The sequence below is a fragment of the Rhamphochromis sp. 'chilingali' genome (genome assembly GCF_963969265.1).
Source record: "Rhamphochromis sp. 'chilingali' genome assembly, chromosome: 14".
Classification (NCBI taxonomy): Eukaryota; Metazoa; Chordata; class Actinopteri; order Cichliformes; family Cichlidae; genus Rhamphochromis; species Rhamphochromis sp. 'chilingali'.
Window position 1 is genome coordinate 26,527,270 of NC_137941.1, and position 21,675 is coordinate 26,548,944.

The window sequence follows — 21,675 nt, forward strand, 5'->3', positions numbered from 1 at the left end:
TGTCTCTGGGGCATCTTTACACAGCCTGCACTTGGGGTCTTGCCTGGTGTGATAGACCCCAGCCTCTATGGATCTTGTGCTCAGAGCTTGTTCTTGTGCTGCCATGATTAGTGCCTCTGTGCTGTCTTTCAGTCCAGCTTTGTCCAGCCACTGGTAGGATTTCTGGATATCAGCCACCTCCTCTATCTGCCGGTGGTACATACCGTGCAGGGGCCTGTCCTTCCATGATGGTTCCTCGTTTCCCTCCTCTTTCTTGGGTTTCTGCTGCCTGAGGTATTCACTGAGCACTCGGTCAGTTGGGGCCATCTTCCCAATGTATTCTTGGATGTTCGTTGTCTCATCCTGGACTGTGGTGCTGACACTCACCAGTCCCCGGCCCCCTTCCTTCCGCTTAGCGTACATATATATATATATATCTATATATATATATATATATATATATATATATATATATATATATATATATATATATATATATATATATATATATATATATATATATATATATATATATATATATATATATATATATATATATATATATATATAAATAATGCAAACTTTAAATTTGATTTATTTTTAACAAATGGAAAAGGTGACTGTCCTAAAAAAAACAAACAGCTTTTTAATTCTGGAAGTTCTTTTTCTAAGACTGTCTTCTGGTGTTGACCCGTAAATTTCCACTCCAGGTCTTTTATCAGCTGATAACAGCTGCCTTGACAGCCAAGTGAACTGCAGACCTCAAGACCTAGCTAAAGTTAACAGTGAATATAAATTCTAAAACTGAATATATTACATAGTGTTACCCCCCCTCCCCCCCCCCCTCCACTATTAACAAATGGTTCCGCCCATAGCGCTGACCGCTTTCTTTTTCTTTTTTCCAGTAGCAACCGATGCTTATGATTGTGTCAGAGCACATTTTGAATCAAAACCTTGGGCATTTCACACAGGTGGTTGGTTGTTACGCTCTGGAAATGGAATGAAGGTGTCTGTTTTTAACCTTCTGGGGTACACGGACACGCAGCACCTCCAAATCACGAGTGATTTAAGCTGACATAAACTGCAGCTTATGTTGAAAGTTCGGAGTTCAAAGTATACACAAATTTAAAAATGTTAATGACAGACCACTAAGTCCACAGTTATGATTAAAAATATATATATCTGAGCTATGATCTTTTTCTAAATATTATCGTCATGGTAAAAAAAAAAAAAAAAATTGTTCCTGTGCTACTGCGAGTGTAACTACCGCCCCTCCCCCCCTTCCCAGCGCAAAGCACAAGGCTGGCGTGCGGAGTGAAGCGGGAAAAAAGTGCGACTGAGATATGGAAGAAATATAGTATCATCAGAATTCAAGTATTTTTAGACATTGAATTTATGACACTGAATTTTTATCCTCCAAATTTCCCTGCAAAAATATTCACCTGCAAAAATATTCACCTGCAAAAATATTCACCTGAAAAAATTCACCTGCAAAAGTGATGAACTTTAATGACCCAAGCCAGAGCAATCAGCACCAGATCGAGTCGAGTGGCTCTCAGCCAATTAAATTACGCTGTTTGATCACATGGAATGTAAAGGACTGCTGTGCTTTTGTGTTCACGGAAACATGGCTTAGCGACAGTGTCCCGGACCGCGCCATTCAGCTCGACCAGCTAACATGCTACCGTGCTGACAGAGTCATCGTCGCGGGAGGTAAGACCCGCGGGGGAGGACTTTGTGTTTACATCAATGACGCCTGGTGTCGCGATGCTGTTGCGGTCTGGAAACACTGCTCACCAGTGCTGGAGTTTATGGTTATTAAGTGCCGGCCATTCTATCTACCGAGGGAATATACAGCCATACTACTGTGCGCTGTGTATATCCCTCCCTCCTCCAATGTCAACAACAGGAGCGAGGCACTGAATGAACTGTACCAGCACATCAGTGAGCAGCAGACAGCCCATCCTGATGCTTTTCTCATCCTGGCTGGGGATTTCAATCATGCAGACTTAAAGTGCGTGTTTCCAAAAATACAACAACACATAGACTTTCCAACAAGGGGAAATAACACACTGGACTTTGTTTACACCACCCAGAGAGGAGCTTACAAAGCTTTTCCCCTCCCCCACCTCGGCGCCTCAGACCACATCACTGTCATGCTAATGCCTGCTTACAGACCGCTCGTTAAAACCACCAAACCGGTTCGTAAGCAGATACAAGTGTGGCCAGAAGGGTCTTCAGAGGCTTTACAGGACTGCTTTAACACCACAGACTGGAACATGTTTAAGCAGGCTGCCACCTACAACAACACCACTGACCTCCAGGAGTACGCAGAGACTGTTACAGCCTACATCAACAAGTGCATTGAGGATGTAACAGTCACGAAAACCATAACTGTCCGGGCCAATCAAAAACCATGGATGACAGGAGAGGTCTACAGGCTGCTGAAAGCTCGGAATGTTGCCTTCAGAGATGGAGACGAGGCAAGCCTGAGGACAGCTAGGGCCAACCTTTCCCGTGGCATCAGAGAGGCTAAGAGACAGTACTCCAGGAAAATATCCCATCACTTCAAAGACAGCAGAGACTCACGGAGCCTGTGGCGGGGCATTCAGACCATCACAGATTACAAGCCCCCACCACAGACTTGTGACAGTACTATCCCCCTGCTGAACGAGCTGAACACTTTCTTTGCTCGCTTTGAAGTCCGAAACAGCACCACTGCACAGAAGACCCCACCCCCTCCTGGTGACCAGGTGATGACTCTGTCCCCGGACAGCGTGAGGAGATCCCTCAGCAGGATCAATGCACGTAAAGCTCCGGGTCCTGACAACATTCCTGGTCGTGCACTGAGAGACTGTGCAGTGGAACTCACTGATGTCTTCACAGACATCTTCAACATATCACTCATCCAGGCTGTCGTCCCCACATGTTTTAAAGCCACCACAATCATTCCGGTTCCAAAAAAGTCATCTCCCTCCTGCTTTAATGACTACCGTCCTGTTGCACTTACTCCCATCCTGATGAAGTGCTTCGAACGACTAGTCATGCAGCACATCAAGACTGTCCTGCCCCCCTCCCTGGACCCCTTCCAGTTTGCGTATCGGCCCAATCGCTCAACCGATGATGCCATCTCCACTGCACTCCACTCAGCACTCACACACCTGGACAAAAAAGATTCATATGTTCGAATGCTGTTCATAGACTTCAGTTCAGCATTCAACACTATAATCCCCCAACAGCTCACTCAAAAACTGGTCCAGCTGGGGCTCAACACCTCACTGTGCAACTGGCTGTTGGATTTCCTCACCGGAAGACCTCAAGCAGTACGGGTCGGCAGTAATACATCCAGCACCATCATTTTAAACACGGGGGCCCCGCAGGGATGTGTGCTGAGCCCCCTCCTCTTCACTCTGCTGACCCATGACTGCACTCCATCACACAGCTCCAACCTCTTCATCAAGTTTGCGGACGACACAACGGTGGTGGGTCTCATTAGCAACAGGGATGAGACCGACTACAGAAGTGAGGTGAGACGCCTGGCCACGTGGTGTGCTGACAACAATCTCTCTCTGAATGTGGAGAAGACGAAGGAGATTGTTGTGGACTTCAGGAGAATGCACACCCAACATGCTCCTCTGACCATTGACGGAGCGTCTGTGGAGAGAGTGAGCAGCACCAAGTTCTTGGGTGTGCACATCACAGAGGATCTCTCCTGGACGTACAACACCACAGCACTGGCCAAGAAATCACAGCAGCGTCTCTTCTTTCTCCGCAAACTAAGAAGAGCAGGAGCTCCAGCCCCCATCATGTACACTTTCTACAGAGGCACCATCGAGAGCATCCTGTCGAGCTGCATCACTGTGTGGTTTGGAGCCTGCAATGCGTCCTGTCATAGAACCCTCCAACGCATAGTGAGGGCTGCAGAGAGGATCATTGGTGTCTCTCTCCCCTCCCTCCAGGACATTTACAGCACCCGTCTCACTAAAAAAGCCCTTTGCATAGCGGCTGATCCCACGCACCCAATGCAAAGCTTCTTCAAGCTGCTGCCGTCAGGGAGGAGACTGCGGAGTCTCCAGGCCAGGACCAGCAGACTGAAGGACAGCTTCATCCATCAGGCTGTCAGGAAGCTAAACTCCCTCCCGATTCTGCCCCCCTCTCCCCTCTTCTCCACCACGGTCTCACTGAACTCTGTCACACACACACACACACACACACACACACACACACACACACACACACACACACACACACACACACACACACACACACACACACACACACACACACACACACACTCACTCTCTGACGCACTCACTGGCCTGCTCCAGTCACTTTGTGGAGCATTGGACTGCTTAAGCATTGGACCTCATAAGACTCTGTTGTTACACTCTCTTACCGTACACTACTAAATCCCCATTTGCACTATTTGCCTATTTTGCACCACTATGCCTTCTTACTTGAATATTGTATATTGCATAGCTTTTTTTTGTTATACGTAAAATTGTATTGTATTTATTTAAATTTTTACTTTTTAATTATTTTATTTGCATTTTTCTAATCACTAGGGTTTGAGAGTAACGCAATTTCTATTCTGTGTATGTCCTGTACATGTGGCAGAATTGACAAATAAAGTTGACTTGACTTGACTTGACTTGACATGACACCGTTAGCCAGCAGTGTCTCTCCTAAAAGAGAGCTGTTTAAAGAATCAGAATCAGAATGGGGTTTATTGCCAAATGTTGAGCAGGTTTACAACATTAGGAAATTGCTGCGGTGCTTCAGTGCAAACATGCTGTCATAAATAGCACTTAAATAGACATGAAAAAATAAAAGTAGGGATAAGAATTAAAAGTGCTACGTGGAAAGATATGTGCATGAGATATACATGAGATATATACATGAGAATAAGAATTAAGAGTGCTACGTAGAAAGATATATACATGAGTGCAGGTGGTGATCAGTGCCAAACATAGAATGATGCAGTGACACAGCGTAGGGTCATGTGTTAGTGGCGGGTAGAGGAGAAAGAACACAGCCCTGAGGGGAGCCGGTGCTGATGGTCCGGGAGTCCGAGACATTCTTTCCCAGCCTCACATGCTGCTTCCTGTCCGTCAGGAAGTCAGTGATCCACCGGCAGATGGGATCAGGCACATTCATCTGGGAAAGCTTGTCTCGGAGATGGTCTGGAAGGATGGTGTTGAAGGCAGAGCTGAAGTCCACAAACAGGATCCTGGCGTAGGTTCCTGGGGAGTCCAGATGCTGCAGGATGAAGGTGAGTGATTAAGTTTTTCTCCTAAATAGAGATCATTACAGAACGCCTAGTCCTACTTAAAATCCCATTTATTATTATTATTTTTTTTATCATCTACTCGAACTAAGGAAAACGTTTGACTAACTCAAAGACAATTTCCACGCCTCCCCTGCCTGACTGCAGAGGCAGTTTTGAATTTAGGAGCGCCAAGATGGCAGCGGAAAACCCTGGCGGCTCTCCGGTGAGTATATATATATTTTTATCTTCAAGTTAAATCCGTTGCTCACGTATAAAGTACACAGATGGGGTCTTTGCTCAACTCGTCTGAGGCGTGTCTCACCTTTGGTGAAGGGGTAAAATACACCATGAATAGAGCCATAGAGTGAATGGCTGCCATGGTTGCAGAACAGCCTGATTTAATGACAAGAATGGGGAAGAGTGAGGTGAAGTGAACCACAGCCACAAAACACGGTCAGACAAGGCGGCAAAAGGGCAGTGATCTGTCCGTCAGTATGAAGTTGGTGTGTGCTTTGGTGAACAAAAACTCCAGACTGGTAGCAGGAAGATGGGAGACTCGTGTTTCACTGGAATAGTGGTGAATTAAAACATCCTTTGTTGGGGACATTTCGGTGTAAATGCATCCATACAGGCAAGACAGAGGCAGACTAGACAGTGAAGAAAACAAGGCAAACATTAGAAATATAAAAACAGAAATATAGGATGAGTCGGGGATGAGTTCCTGCCCCAAGTGGAGGAGTTCAAGTATCTCGGGGTCTTGTTCGCGAGTGATGGGAGAAGGGAGCCGGAGATCGACAGACGGATTGGGGCTGCAGCTGCAGTAATGCGGACGCTGCACCGGTCCGTCGTGGTGAAGAGGGAGCTGAGTGTAAAAGCGAAGCTCTCAATTTACCGGTCGATCTACGTCCCTACCCTCACCTATGGCCACGAGCTGTGGGTAGTGACCGAAAGAACGAGATCGCGGATACAAGCGGCAGAAATGAGCTTCCTCCGAAGGGTGGCTGGCCTCTCCCTTAGAGATAGGGTGAGAAGTTCGGCCATCCGGGAGGGGCTCAGAGTAGAGCAGCTGCTGCTCCACATCGAAAGGAGCCAGCTGAGGTGGTTCGGGCATCTGACAAGGATGCCCCCTGGGCGCCTCCTGGGTGAGGTGTTCCAGGCATGTCCCACCGGGAGGAGGCCCCGGGGCAGACCCAGGACACGCTGGAGAGATTATATCTCTCGGCTGGCCTGGGAACGCCTTGGTATTCCCCCGGATAAGCTGGAGGAGGTGGCTGGGGAGAGGGAGGTCTGGGCCTCTTTGCTTAGGCTGCTGCCCCCGCGACCCGGCCTCGGATAAAATCATATGGAGACAATATTGGACACAAAAAATATATAACAATTTAGTTAAATGTAGCATTAACTCATAAGTCTTGCTAAAGTAAACCTTGTATTCTGATTCATCACAGCAGCAGTTCAGTTGGATGATGTCAGCAACTGCAGCAAGTGTCTTGCTGACTGAATAATTTCATCTTGCATAATCTGAAACAAACACATAAAGACAGAAACAATTTATAAATTAACGTTCGATAAAATCTAAGAATTAATCATTTATTAGATACCAATATGAATATGTCTACCATAAAACTTGTGTGGAGCGAAGTTACATTCAATCAAGATGGTCTGGCATGCTACAACTTTATAGTATTCTGGCTACAAGTATACATACCCATCTTGTACATGTTTTTTAACATTATTATTGTTATTATCCTACCCAATTATGTGTTTCTTTTAATCAGAGTATGCTGTTTTAATGACTTTACAATATCATTTACATTGTGTTCCTTACATTTTCTCTAATTGTATGTTATATTAATCCTATATTTCCATCCATCCATCTTCATCCGCTTTATCTGAGGCCGGGTCGCGGGGGCAGCAGCCTAAGCAAAGAGGCCCAGACTTCCCTCTCCCCAGCCACCTCCTCCAGCTTATCCGGGGGAACACCAAGGCGTTCCCAGGCCAGCCGAGAGATATAATCTCTCCAGCGTGTCCTGGGTCTGCCCCGGGGCCTCCTCCCGGTGGGACATGCCTGGAACACCTCACCCAGGAGGCGCCCAGGGGGCATCCTTGTCAGATGCCCGAACCACCTCAGCTGGCTCCTTTCGATGTGGAGCAGCAGCTGCTCTACTCTGAGCCCCTCCCGGATGGCCGAACTTCTCACCCTATCTCTAAGGGAGAGGCCAGCCACCCTTCGGAGGAAGCTCATTTCTGCCGCTTGTATCCGCGATCTCGTTCTTTCGGTCACTACCCACAGCTCGTGGCCATAGGTGAGGGTAGGGACGTAGATCGACCGGTAAATTGAGAGCTTCGCTTTTACACTCAGCTCCCTCTTCACCACGACGGACCGGTGCAGCGTCCGCATTACTGCAGCTGCAGCCCCAATCCGTCTGTCGATCTCCGGCTCCCTTCTCCCATCACTCGCGAACAAGACCCCGAGATACTTGAACTCCTCCACTTGGGGCAGGAACTCATCCCCGACTCATCCTATATTTCCGTTTTTATATTTCTAATGTTTGCCTTGTTTTCTTCACTGTCTAGTCTGCCTCTGTCTTGCCTGTATGGATGCATTTACACCGAAATGTCCCCAACAAAGGATGTTTTAATTCACCACTATTCCAGTGAAACACGAGTCTCCCATCTTCCTGCTACCAGTCTGGAGTTTTTGTTCACCAAAGCACACACCAACTTCATACTGACGGACAGATCACTGCCCTTTTGCCGCCTTGTCTGACCGTGTTTTGTGGCTGTGGTTCACTTCACCTCACTCTTCCCCATTCTTGTCATTAAATCAGGCTGTTCTGCAACCATGGCAGCCATTCACTCTATGGCTCTATTCATGGTGTATTTTACCCCTTCACCAAAGGCCGTTCTCGTTTCCAACATTATATTTGCAGTGTTCGTCTATCTATCAATATCTGCGGAGTATTTTTTTAACGAGTATCCTATTTTCTAAAGCACAGCATGTAAAGGGTAGCTCGGTTAGCAGGATGCTAGCATGTAGCGCTTAGTGAGACACGCCTCAGACGAGTTGAGCAAAGACCCCGTCTGTGTACTTTATACGTGAGCAACGGATTTAAATAAAATTAAGGTTTCAAAAGATAAACTTGAAGATAAAAAAATATATATACTCACCGGAGAGCCGCCAGGGTTTGCCGCTGCCATCTTGGCGCTCCTAAATTCAAAACTGCCTCTGCAGTCAGGCAGGGGAGGTGTGGAAATTGTCTTTGAGTTAGTCAAACGTTTTCCTTAGTTCGAGTAGATGATAAAAAATAATAATAATAATAAATGGGATTTTAAGTAGGACTAGGCGTTCTGTAATGATCTCTATTTAGGAGAAAAACTTAATCACTCACCTTTAAACAGCTCTCTTTTAGGAGACACACTGCTGGCTAACGGTGTCATGTGATCAAACAGCGTAATTTAATTGGCTGAGAGCCACTCGACTCGATCTGGTGCTGATTGCTCTGGCTTGGGTCATTAAAGTTCATCACTTTTGCAGTTGAATTTTTGCAGGTGAATTTTTTTCAGGTGAATTTTTTGCAGGTGAATTTTTGCAGGGAAATTTGGAGGATAAAAATTCAGTGTCATAAATTCAATGTCTAAAAATACTTGAATTCTGATGATACTATATTTCTTCCATACTGAGAGAAAGGAAAAAACAAAACAAAAAAAAACCCATGGCTCCCAATAAGGAGCAGGCTTGCGTCGTTCACTCGCGACCGACACATCACTAGAAAGAGAGAGACAGCAAGTTTTGAGATGTGAGAGATTTGTGACATTTAGCGTATAGTTAGTGCACTGTGTTGTCTTGTGTAGTCGTTGTTTTTTTGTTTTGCGTAGCAGTGAGGGCACTAATGAATGTCACAAAGGCAGATTGCAATGTAAACGCTGTCTCCAGGTGGAAAACCAGAAGAGTGATACACCTCCTGTTGTCAGGCCTGCAGGGTTTATCCCTGTGGTGGTCTCTTCTGTATTGTGTTTTTATTGGCACAAATAATTTGTGGGACATCTTATTGTGACACCTGATTGTTATAGTTATAGTAGTATTTTTCAGTTGTTGTACAAAATTTAAAAAAACAACAACAACAACAACAAAAAAAACCCATGAGATGCGTGGGCTGAATTACTAGATAAATAGTTGCATATAACTTTGTTTACAAAATGTATATTTACAAAAATTACTATTTATATTTCCATTTCAAGTTCTGAAAGTAATTTACTAAATATGTCTGTGGGTTTCACAGTAAAAAAAAAATACTACGGTACTAGGATTTCATGTTTTTTGTGTGATTTCAGATCAGTTGTGTTAATACAGAATGTCAATGAAAAAATTACTGTAGATTCAGACACATGAGGTTGTGCTGAAAAGAATGATACCAAGCAAGGCAAGGTAAAAAATCAAATCAAATAAAACCATTTGAAGGTGAAATACAAATGTAAAATCAAAAGTAGTCAAAAATGGCCAATTATATTTTGCACCTCAGAGTCCAAAATATAATCCCAACAAATCGTGAAAAATAAGGTTTTCATTTTTGTTCATGACAGTGTAAATTTGTGTGAATTCAAGCATGTACCAATCTGATTTTTTTTCTAACAAAAAAGTGAAACTTAAGTTAGACCTGTGTTTGTAAATCAACTGCCCCATGTTGGGTTGCTTTCTGGATTTTATACTTATTGGTAGGGCAGGGCAATATGGCCAAAAATATTTATCACGATATATATTTGAAAATGTGCGATAACGATATAATTGACGGGAGACAAAATACTTTACAACTCCACAACTTTATTAGTGGGGGAAAAAAATCCATCAATCTATTTTCACTCAAACAAGCTGCTGTTTTTTTATGTGCATTAAAGTTATATAACAATCTAACAGTGCAAATGCAAATTCCTTGATGACAGTTTGGAATTTCCAGTGGATATTGGCCGACATATCCTGAGCATAACCATGTATAATATCCACAGAACTTAAAAAGAGGTTATACACACAATGCGGTAGTATTATGTTGAAGCACAGTACATATCACTCCGCGAGGCTCCTGACTACAGTAGCTGTAATTAGGGATGGGTATGTTTAGGTTTTATCCGATACCGGTGCCAAACCGGTACTTTTGAAACGGTGCCGGTGCTCAAACGGTGCTCAAACCGGTGCTTAAAGAATGGAGAACACAAAATTGGTCCAAAAACCTCTCATGTTCAGCTGGTTTTTTTGTAAAAAGATAACAATGTTAGCCTTTTCTGCAGCTATGGGGCATATATGGTATCACTCTTGGCTGGAAGCAGTGCTTAAACAATGGAAAAAACACAAACTTTGTCCAAAAACCTCTCATGTTTAACTGTTTTCCACTTTTTCTTTGGTCATTTTAGCCTTTTTGTCCAGGGTGAAGGGAGTATCTGCCATCAAACAAGAAGACAGCATCATGTAGCTATGATGATGTTTGCTAGCTCACCTTACATGCATTAATGTAATAACGTGGTTAGCCTACTCAACGGAAATTACACACGAACAACATTAAGCTACTCACGCAGAGAAGAACGGCTGCTGCTGCCATCATCATCCGTCATCATTTCTGCTGCACTGGCAGGGCTAGGGGCCAGGACTCTCCTCTTCGGGTTTTTGGGGGATGTTGCTAACTCCGGGTCCGATAACAGGCACCACACCCGCAGTAGATGCGCTCGGTGTGAGGTCTCACAGCAAGCTATCAAATACGGCACATTTCTCGGCTTTTAAAAAAAAAAAACCGCTATGCGTTGCCAGGTGTTTCATCGGATTTGAGGTGTTACCTCCTTTGACAGTATCACAGTATCAGCTTAAAGCACTTGTTGCTGCGAAGTACAGCCAGACTTTTGACCGCTTCGGCTTGGGAGTTTTTAATCTGTAGCTCTGCTCTAAAAGAACGCAAGTACCTGGCCCCGCCTACTATCCTCGGAAACGTAAAATGATTGGCTAGAATCTAAAGTGTATCACAGCTCAGGAAAAAAAAAAAAGCAAATGTGCGCTGCTTTTCGGTCTGGTTACTACAGTTTATGACAGGTACCGTTGGTACCCATCCCTAGCTGTAATGCTCCGACAATCCATCAAGCGGTGCAGCTTCATAGCTTAGCAAAGTCATACTAAAACATTTTTTGACAGATTTTTGAGCGCCGTGTACCACATAAAATCAGTTTGGTAATAACAATGGCCCGCTTGCATGCGCTACCAAAAAATGTGCTTTGGTGTGTATCTGACGGACGCAGCTGTTTCTATGTGTTTGGACCTTTTGTCCACATGTAAACGGCTTTTCGAATCACCGAAAACTGACATTTTTTAAAACTCCTTTTTTGCGTTAACGTGTGGACCAGGAATACAGAGTTGGTCACTCAACGTGAAAGGTATGTGCCATGTCACGCTGTGCGCCACGTTATTGTTTACATGAGATGAATTGCAGAATGGCAGATATTCAGATTAACAGTATTTTGTCTCTAACTGCAGGTTTACACGCTTACATACTACATTAATGTCCCTCTATTTAAAAAGGCAGAGGCGTCACGGTGCAATTATTTTACGTGTAGTTGTTTTTTTCCTGTGTTATAATATTCAACATTGCTATCGATACATTTTTCAAAAAATGCCTCTCTGTGAAAAATGGGTTTAAAAACATAAAGAATTGTGGGATACTGTTTGTCCGTGATTTGAACCGGGGAACAAATTGTGGCAGGATCAGCCTGATATTATTTGTATCCCTTACGGCATAAAGAGCTAACATCTTGAAAATGTCAGGAGTAGTTAGTCAAGAACTAAAAAGTGTTTGTGAACAAAAAATCCAGAATGTGGGATACTGTTTGTCAGGATTTGGACAGCCCAGCGCGTGCTCCCGACACAGGGGAAAACCAATTCTGCCGGGGAGACCTACCTTGGCACTTGTGCAGGTGAAGCCAAAGGAAAGATATGCTTCACCATATTTTCTAGTATTTGGCTTGGAAGGAAGTTGGTTTGGAAACATATTTGACGATGCTTTATCTTCTGCTTTGAGTTTGTGTGGGAGCCCCATCAAAAACCTGTCCTTTATGGTAGCAGTGTCCAAGCGTTTTGTTTGTTTGTTTGCCTAGGGAGCGCGCCCCACACTTTGGGAACCCCCTGGAAGAATCAAATCAATCAAATCACTTTTATTGTCACATCACATGTGCAGGCACACTGGCACAGCACATGCGAGTGAAATTCTTGTGTGCGAGCCCCACAAGCAACAGAGATGTGCAAACACAACAACACAAACGAGCAAAATACAAGAATGGCCAACCTGAAACTAATAAATATATGTACAATATATAATAGTGTATGCATTTCTGGATGTGTATACTAAATATTTTCCTACGTGTGTGTGTGTGTGTGTGTGTGTGTGTGTGTGTGTGTGTGTGTGTGTGTGTGTACACATTTTTACAAATTAAATAGTAAAAAAAAAAATAATAATAATAATAAAATATATAAAATATACAGAGTTGAATATGTGCAAAACAAGTGGCATTTATATACAGTGTGGAGTGCATAATGTTAAAGTTCCAGTAGTGAAGCTGAGGTGTCTATGAAGTGTTCAGCAGTCTGATGGCCTGATGGAAAAAGCTGTCTCTCAGTCTGCTGGTACGGGACCGGATGCTGCAGAACCTCCTTCCTGATGGAAGCAGTCTGAACAGTTTATGGCTGGGGTGACTGGAGTCCTTGATGATCCTCCCCGCTTTCCTCAGGCAGCGCTTCCTGTAGATGTCTTGGAGGGAGGGAAGCTCACCTCCAATTATCCGTTCAGAGCACCGCACTACTCGCTGGAGAGCTTTGCAGTTGTAGGCGGTGCTGTTGCCATACCAGGTGGTGATGCATCCAGTGAGGATGCTCTCAATGGCACAGTGATAGAAGGTCCTGAGGATGCGGGGGCTCATGCCGAATCTTTTCAGTCTCCTGAGAAAGAAGAGGCGCTGCTGCGCCTTCTTCACTGTTTTGTTTGTGTGTACTGACCACGTAAGATCCTCAGCCAGATGTACACCAAGGAACCGGAAGCTGCTCACTCTCTCCACAGCAGCGCCGTTGATGGTGATGGGGGTGTGTACTTCTCTGCACCTCCGGAAGTCCACTATCAACTCCTTTGTCTTTGCGACGTTGAGGGTGAGATGGTTGTCTTGACACCAGTGGGTCAGGGCGCTGACCTCCTCCCTGTAAGCCGTCTCATCACCATTGGTGATAAGACCCACCACTGTAGTGTCGTCCGCAAACTTCACAATGATGTTGGAGCTGTTAGTGGCTGTGCAGTCGTAGGTGTAGAGTGAGTATAGGAGAGGGCTCAGTACACACCCCTGTGGAGCACCAGTGTTCAGTGTGATGGGGGATGAGGTGATGCTGCCCAGTCTGACCACTTGGCGTCTGTCAGACAGGAAGCTAAGGATCCAGCTGCAGAGGGAGCTGCTCAGTCCTAGATCCTGCAGTTTCCTGTCCAGCTTCGAGGGAACGATGGTATTGAATGCTGAGCTGTAATCTACAAACAGCATTCTCACATACGTGAGAAGAGGATTATGACAAGAGCAGCCTTTCCTTGTCCATGCCTCCCAGCTGAGGCTTTCTGTGCATTCACCGCTAGATGTCCCCACGTGGTCGACATAATGTGGTGCCGACAACTCCATAAGGCAGTGAACGGGTTAAAGCAAGTGGGCGGAGATTCCAGCTGGAAGCAAACCGAGAAAGCAACGCTCAAATCTGGAAAGGAAAATCACAGTTGAGCGCAGTTTTTGTTCATGTAATTTGGGACGGGATTTTTTCCTCTTTTAGCGATCTTTGAGTGGATTTGAAACGAGAGGTGCTATGAAGCTGAAGTGTGAGAGCAGTTGTCAGCTGAGGGTAGAGTAGACGTGGAAGGCTGCAGAGGCGTCAGACACCGAAGCCTGAGTTAAGAGAGCAGATCAACAGGACGGTGCAGAGCGCTGACTCTCACACTTGAAGACAATGGAACTGCTGTCCCTCACCTCACACGGATCATTCACTGTGATGAGCCCCAAACCCGCGTGTCTGTGGATGTGAAATGGTCTAAACACGCCACACTGTTTTGATTTGCACGGATCAGCTGGACTTATTCTGGTGAGCGCGCTGATGGGAGAGTAACACGGTGCCATCGGTTCCTGAAGAGATACGAAGCCGGTGTTTCCCTAAGCCTTTAAAAACACCCACAGGGACACCATGTGGAGCCTCGGGACGTGGATGTTGCAGGCGGCTCTGTGCTGCGTGCTTCTGCAAACAGTGCTGCCCAGTGCCAGAGGTAGGACGCAGGACTGTCTTCTTCTCAGCACAAATCACTGCCTGTTTTTGCAGCGGCCGTTGGGTTGTGTTTGGATCACACACGCGGAGCTGGAGCTCCTCGAAAAAACACTTCGAAGCCTCTGACAGTGATAAATGAAAGGACTACAGGCCCTAGGATAGATAAGGATTATTTTTAACTGTGAATCATGCAAAGCTATTGTGGAAATAAGATTGGAGCAAGATAAGATTTTTTGTTATTTATTCCCCATTCAGTGCCAAGGAAATCAACCTTATGTCACGCTTACCTTTAAATGGCCACACAGTCAGTCAGACAAATGTTTGAAACTATTGATAAATTTAATTAAGAGCTCACAAAGGCCATGATCACTCCAACTGATGTTCAGCTGCTAAATCAGAGCCTCCATGATTTCATATGAACAAGCAGCATGTTAAGAATATTGGCTGAGATTTTCATATCAGTTTTTTTTTTTTTTTTTTTTTGTTTTTTTTGTTACATCCCCAAAAATCAATGTTTGCATCAGCCTCCAAATTCTGTACTCAGAGTTATTCTAATAAATACGGAAAAGATGGAAATGAGCATCTGTTGAGGGTCTGTTTCCTTGGTCATTAATTTGAAATAGAAGTGCAACCGTGATAGGGATGAAAGTAGAAATCTAGCCTCTGCTCTGTTCCCGTCCCCCCTCAGGTCTCAACATGTGCATGAGTGGCAGTGCTACTTCCTGTGAAGAATGCCTCCTGATTCACCCCAGTTGCGCCTGGTGCGCACAAGAGGTATGGCTTAGTTGATCGATTATTTTCATCATGTACATTTACTTGTACAGGTCCAGTGAAGTGTGGGATGCATTCAGCACTTTTTTTTTTTTTTTGACCTTTTGGAAGCAGTATGAGTAATCAGGAATCTGAGATTTGTTGCTTTCTATATGCAGGATTTTGGAAGGGGGCGCAGTCTGACATCACGGTGTGACTTTAGTCAAAACCTGTTGAAGAGAGGCTGTGACGAACACTTCATTGAATACCCAACCAGCAGCATCAACGTCCTGCAGAACATACCCCTAAGTTCAAAAGGGTCTGGGTCAACCCAGTATGATGTGGTCCAGATTATGCCACAGAAGATCTCTCTCAGCCTGCGACCCGGTAAGAATCATAAACATTTCATATTTAGGATACGAGATAACCTTGGAACATTAAAAAAAAAAAAAGTAATAAAAGCATCTCTTATAAATAATGCAAAGCTCACTGATTTTTTTCATGCAGGAGACCAGACGTGGTTCAGCCTGCAGGTGCGGCAGGTGGAGGACTACCCGGTGGATCTCTACTACCTGATGGACCTCTCTCTTTCAATGAAAGATGATCTGGACACCATTCGCAACCTGGGCACTAAGCTAGCCCACGAGATGGGCAAGCTCACCAGCAATTTCAGGCTAGGCTTCGGCTCATTTGTGGACAAAAACATGTCCCCGTTCTCCTACATGGCACCAAAGTACCAGGAGAACCCATGCAATGGGTAAGTGGTGGCAAAAGGAATCGAGCTCTATAGCTGTAGGTGAAAGAGATTTACTCTGTGGCCACACTCTGTTTTTGCACCTTTCTGAATCCTGTACTCTGCATCTTTTTTCTTCATATTTAGAAGGCAGATGGAATAATGTAGTTCTTAAAAATGGCCCTAGTACTCCCACGGTCCCCTGGGGCTGGTGATGCAGGCAAACTGAAAGGGAGCAGAAGTGAAAGAGTAGAGAAAGCTGTGGTACACAATGTTTGCCCTGGAGGTGCGGCTAACTCTGTGCGCATCACTTCCCATTTAGGTTATGGCCTGGGCTGTGTGTGTGTGCCATGTTTAGATATTTTTGTGAGTGTGTGTTGTGCATCAGTCACAAAACAATAAGGCACTTTAGGGAAAAACTAAAGCGATTCCTGCTAAAAGATCTCCCTTCTTTCATAGCTATCCCATTCACTACATTAGAAAGAGTCTACAAGTACTGTATATGAAGTGAATCATAAGATACGCCATATTTAACATTTAAGCTTCTCTTCAACACAAACAAACCGTCAGAGCCAGGATTTATGCCTTTAAAGACACTTATTGTGTTTTTTAATTTCCAAAAATGTAAATAAAATCTTAACATGCAGTGTGTCTGTCACCCTGCACAGGTACAAGCTGTTTCCCAACTGTGTCCCCAGCTTTGGTTTCCGCCACATCCTCTCGCTAACTGACAAAGTGGACCGTTTTAACGAGGAGGTGCAGAAGCAGATGGTATCTCGCAATAGAGACGCACCGGAGGGCGGCTTTGACGCCATCCTTCAGGCTGCTGTTTGTAAGGTGATGATCTTTTTTTTCTTGTAGATGTTTCCATTCGCCCACCCCTTCTGTTCATTTATGACTTCATACTTTTATTATTGGCCTAGCTTACACGTAAGCTTTCCTTTACATGCAGTTAAATGATTTGCTTGTATTCATTTGGCTTATGGTGTAAACTGTATGCAATAACCTGAAGGAAGAGAGGATTATTATTATTATTATTATTATTATTATTATTATTATTATTATTGAGCAGTATTAGGAGATTTATCCAGGACTTCATCATTTCTTTTGTACATGTGCTCAGAGGTTGTTTGTAGAATATGAAATAATTAATGAACCCCACATGTGTGAACTGTTTACGCTAAGATTGCATGTGTACTGTTTGTGAATGGGGCCCTTTTTTAGTAGCAAAATCCAACCGTGTCTTTGTTCTGTGTGAAGCTGATGTACCTGGAGAGAGCCCACACAGGCATGGGGAGAGCATGCCTGTGTGGGCTCTCTCCGCGCAGAGAAGTCTCTGAGCTTGGCTGGGAGTCAATCCTGATGTTAGTGATATTAGTGAACTCAGTTTCTGTTTTACTGTAGCTAGTCTTGCAATTGTTGACTTTGGCAGTGAAAGAAACACATGTAGGCTATGCACTTGTGAGTTAGCATAAACATCACATTGTTTGTATTCTGAGGGGAAGAAAAAGTTGTCCTTCACACATTAGTCCACAGGCGTTTAGATGCTACTGAGAGTCAGGGAGGTCAAATGTTGCGGAGTTGCACTACAACCAGCTCAGTGTTCAATACATAGAAAAAAGTTTCATAAAGTATGTTTGTGTAGTCTTCTATTGCACCCTTTGAAGATTTATTTGTTCACAGTTGGTAACAGGTCTGAGGGACAGCTCCTGTGAGAGCAGCCCCTGTGACAGGCATCCTGCCTATGTGCTTGTTAATTAAAAACATCGGGGGTGGAGATGACAGGAAGTACAGTCTGGTGCAGCTGGTTAAACATGAGGATGAGTATCTTGCGGGCCCAGTCATATCCCCGTGTTCCTCTTCCAGTTTAATTACTTCTAAAGGAGGACCATGACTCCTTCCAGTTGGCTCCTCTGTTGTAATTTACTTAATTTGCACTGTTTTAGGCCACTACTGGTCATTTATCAGTCTCACTCACTGAGGCAGTTTTTTATTTAGGTTTTTATTTACAAGCAGCATAAATGCTTCCTCTTCTACAGTACATCCACAATAACAGGAAAGGCCACCCATCACACACCTAGATGTAGATATCAGTCTTATGACACAGCTGTGGTTCATCTTCAGAGAGGCCTCTGATAGGTGCATCCACAGTTCTATTGTGCACTGCACAGGGCAAAAAAATGCCGAGCCCTCTTTTGTCATTGGCTGAAAAGCTGTTGTCACGCATCAGTCAGCACTCTGTCAGCGTTCTCGGTGCCCCCGCCTGTTGTTTCCTGTTGATAAAAGCAGAGAAAAGTCTGGCTTGTTGTACAGTAGTGGACTTGGGAGCACATGAGCTGTGTATCATTGCTAAGCTTTACCAGTCTATCAAAGAGTCAGCATCATGTGATTCAGACGTGGGTCACTTGTTCTTCGTGACAATGGAGTTGGAAGATGCGGAGTGAAAACTGACATCCAGCTCAAAACTCCTCTGACGTTTTTCTAATTTCTCTGCACCAACACTTAAATAAGAATCACTGAAGCATAAAAAGGCATCTAACTCAAGGGAGGCCCTTTTCAGCTGTAGCTTAGAGGCATAATGACCATATTATGGCTGCAATTGGCAGCTTGGTATATCTCGGCATGTTTTGCAATGTGTCCTTTAAAAAAAAAAAAGAAGCAAAAGAAGCTGACTGAAGGTCAAAACAATCTAGAGCAAATGAGCACTATCTGAAAATCATGTTTTTAAGAAATAGGAAAAACACTGTCTGCTGAAGCCTCCTCAGGGCTGTGTAGTCTCAAAAAGCAGTTATTATTAAGTAGGAAAATAGCCACAAAAGCTAAAACCATGTTGTACCTCTCTGTAAAGATGCACATTTTAACGTGGGGGTCTGTGGGGATCATTGGACTCAGTCCCATTAGTGGAACGGCACTTTTCAACATTTCTGGGTTGGTTTCTTTTTCAGCCTTGGAAGCTGCTGCTTGGTTCTAATGATGTTGGCGATTTGGATGCTGGTATTTGTTTTTTGTAGCTAGAATTAGCTCCATTAACTTACTCCTCCCATTTACAGGAAAAAATAGGCTGGAGGAAAGAGGCCCTTCACCTGCTGGTGTTCGCCACAGACGATGTACCTCACCTCGCTCTGGACGGCAGGCTCGGTGGACTTGTCCATCCCCACGATGGACAGTGTCACCTCAATGACAACAACGAGTACAGCGCTTCCACAAAGATGGTAAGAAGACTGAAAATACAAAGTAGTATTCAGGGTTCAGGAATTTTCTGTACTGTGGTTCATATTGCTGGTGTTCAGTAAACGTCAGGTGCTTTTCACTGCAAAGCCCACCCGTGAACAGATGCTGGAATTTGCAGCATTTGGTCACTGAAAGGCAAAAAAAATATGACATGATGAACATCCTGCATACTTTCAAGGCTTTTAGGATAGTTTGCTTCCCTTTTCATGGCCTTCTGTCTCCACCCAGCTTTTAGCCACACTACATTACTAGATTTGAGTACTTCTTTTTTTTCTAACTAATTCAGTAAATAAGTAATTCACTAAGTTCTCAGGTAAGCAGGTAATCACAATAAAATGCTTATTAATGACAAGAGCCCGTGAATGGTCCAAATACACAAACAAACCTGGAAGGTTTTACAGGAGCATGCAGAGATGTGTGTTGTTGTTGTTGTTTTTGTTTGTTGGATTTTAAGCATCCTTGTTCAAATAACAGCTGATGAAGAGCAGTATTGGTATGAGATGCGTTATCCTTCTGACATCAGTGGATTCGTTTCTTATATTCGGTAAAACTGCACAAAGACAGGCTTTCAGACACAAGTTCATTAAGGATTTCTGTAGATGCCAGAAGACTAATGATGTAAACATGGATCAAAATCATGTGAAAGACATTCGCTTCCATTTAAAGTGGAAATCATTTATTTGTAGCTCTGGTTTATTGACCCCTTAAGACTTTTTGATGCTGTTTCATGGTGAACTATACTCTGTACATATAGAGTTGCCTTGCACACTCCAAATCCTTCTCTCTTATTCCAGGACTATCCTTCTCTGGCGCTTCTCGGGGAGAAACTGGCAGAAAACAACATCTTCCTCAACTTTGCTGTGACAAAAAGGCTGTACGTGATCTACAAGGTACTCTGAATGTTTGTCTATACAAGCTAAAGATCACACATTCTAACAGTATTTAAAATCTTAAACCATCAGTGGTGCCTCCTGTTTTTTTTCCCCAAAGAATTTTACTGCACTCATCCCAGGGACCACAGTAGAAATCCTTGATCAGGATTCCAAGAATGTCATCCAGCTGATTATCGCAGCCTACAATGTGAGTAATGCAAATCTGTGCAGCTGAGCATCTGCTTTCCCGCTGGTGGGAGTGAGAAACCATAAACCATACCGTAAAAAAACCATAAGCAACGTAATTTGTGTGTTACCGATACGTACGTATACTTAAAGGTAGCCGTGTTACAGGCGCTGTTCGAGGGGGAAAAAGCTTTTGCAGTATGTATTTTTGTATGTTACCATAACGTTTATGTTACCATGTTTATGTTACCTTACGGATTAAATTAAACGTTAAAAATCCTCACGTGTAATGTTTCTGTGTAAATATCTCATATTACAAGTGAAACGCATACGGCTTAAAATCCGGTGCGGCCTGTACAAGTACAAAATTGATTTTCTTTCTAAAATTAGAGCATGCGGCTTTTAATCAGGTGTGCTCTGTATTCCGGGATTTATGGTACTTCCATGCTTTAAACGCTGCATGGTCGTACTCTCTCCCCCACTCCATCTTATCCATTGTTGATCTGCACACATCTGTTACCATGGACATCACACGCACTTGCGTCATTGTCATTAGACACTCTCACGAACAAAATCACGGTTTAGTAACGCAGTGTGTTTCGGAAAAGTAACAGTAATCCAATTACTTTTTTTGCAATAGTAATCCCTTACTTTACTCGTTACTTGAAAAAAGTAGTTGGATGATCCTTTGCTGCCCATCTCTGCTTATATGTTTAATACTTTCCTCTAGTCTTTGAATTATTTTGTGTGAATTACGTGACAGTTCAGTCTCCCCTCTCCTCTAATGAAAGTTAGTCAGCCTTAGATCTACATCAAGTGTCGAGTAAGCAGCGACCTCTGAGGCAGACGAGTGAAACCAACCTAAATTGCAGAAAGTTGTAGTTCCTTTAGCAGCCACTCGAGGCAGGCTCAAAAACCAAGACAGTTTCCATAGACTCCCATTTTAAATTGGCCCAGTTTACAACATTAAAAGCCATGCTAACAGTGTGGTACAAAAAATCATTTTGTTCTCTTCAGTCGCAGGTAGAGTTATCTTAATGCAGGCTTCTCAGAATTGTTCTAATTCATGGGCCAAATTTGATCTGACCAGTAAAAAGAAAACCACAAAAAACAAAAACGAGATTCATATAACATCATTCTATTACTTAGTTTAAACTTGGTTTGGCTGACGTACGAATCTGGATAAAAACTGCGTTGTGGAGTTGTGATGGCAGCGAGGGCTACACTGATACAGAAATGCACATCGTGCTTCCTCCGTGGCCTTTTTATTTAAAGCCAATCATGTCTCCCTGTGCCTCGCTGCTAAACTGGAGCCACAGCCATCTGATTGCTTCTTATTAAACAAACA

The 21,675-nt window shown here is 43.9% G+C and overlaps 1 protein-coding gene and 1 long non-coding RNA gene across 2 annotated transcripts in view; one reads left to right on the plus strand and one right to left on the minus strand.

The window, feature by feature from the left end:
* Nucleotides 1-6,671: 6,671 nt before the first annotated feature.
* On the minus strand, nucleotides 6,672-8,799 carry LOC308410079. Its single transcript, XR_013974121.1, has 3 exons — nucleotides 8,638-8,799; nucleotides 8,417-8,474; nucleotides 6,672-6,766 (listed from the first exon to the last, which is right to left on the minus strand). It is a non-coding gene; the product is annotated as an uncharacterized lncRNA (long non-coding RNA).
* Nucleotides 8,800-13,979: 5,180 nt separating this feature from the next.
* The window catches only part of itgb5 (integrin, beta 5), a 42,226-nt gene continuing 34,530 nt past the window's right edge, over nucleotides 13,980-21,675 (plus strand). The window contains exons 1-8 of the mRNA XM_080902709.1: nucleotides 13,980-14,556; nucleotides 15,244-15,329; nucleotides 15,485-15,692; nucleotides 15,813-16,062; nucleotides 16,707-16,875; nucleotides 19,089-19,250; nucleotides 20,064-20,159; nucleotides 20,260-20,349. Coding sequence (XP_080758835.1) covers nucleotides 14,478-14,556; nucleotides 15,244-15,329; nucleotides 15,485-15,692; nucleotides 15,813-16,062; nucleotides 16,707-16,875; nucleotides 19,089-19,250; nucleotides 20,064-20,159; nucleotides 20,260-20,349 — 1,140 coding nt within the window. The 5' untranslated portion in view covers nucleotides 13,980-14,477. The remainder of the gene's footprint in view (nucleotides 14,557-15,243; nucleotides 15,330-15,484; nucleotides 15,693-15,812; nucleotides 16,063-16,706; nucleotides 16,876-19,088; nucleotides 19,251-20,063; nucleotides 20,160-20,259; nucleotides 20,350-21,675) is intronic.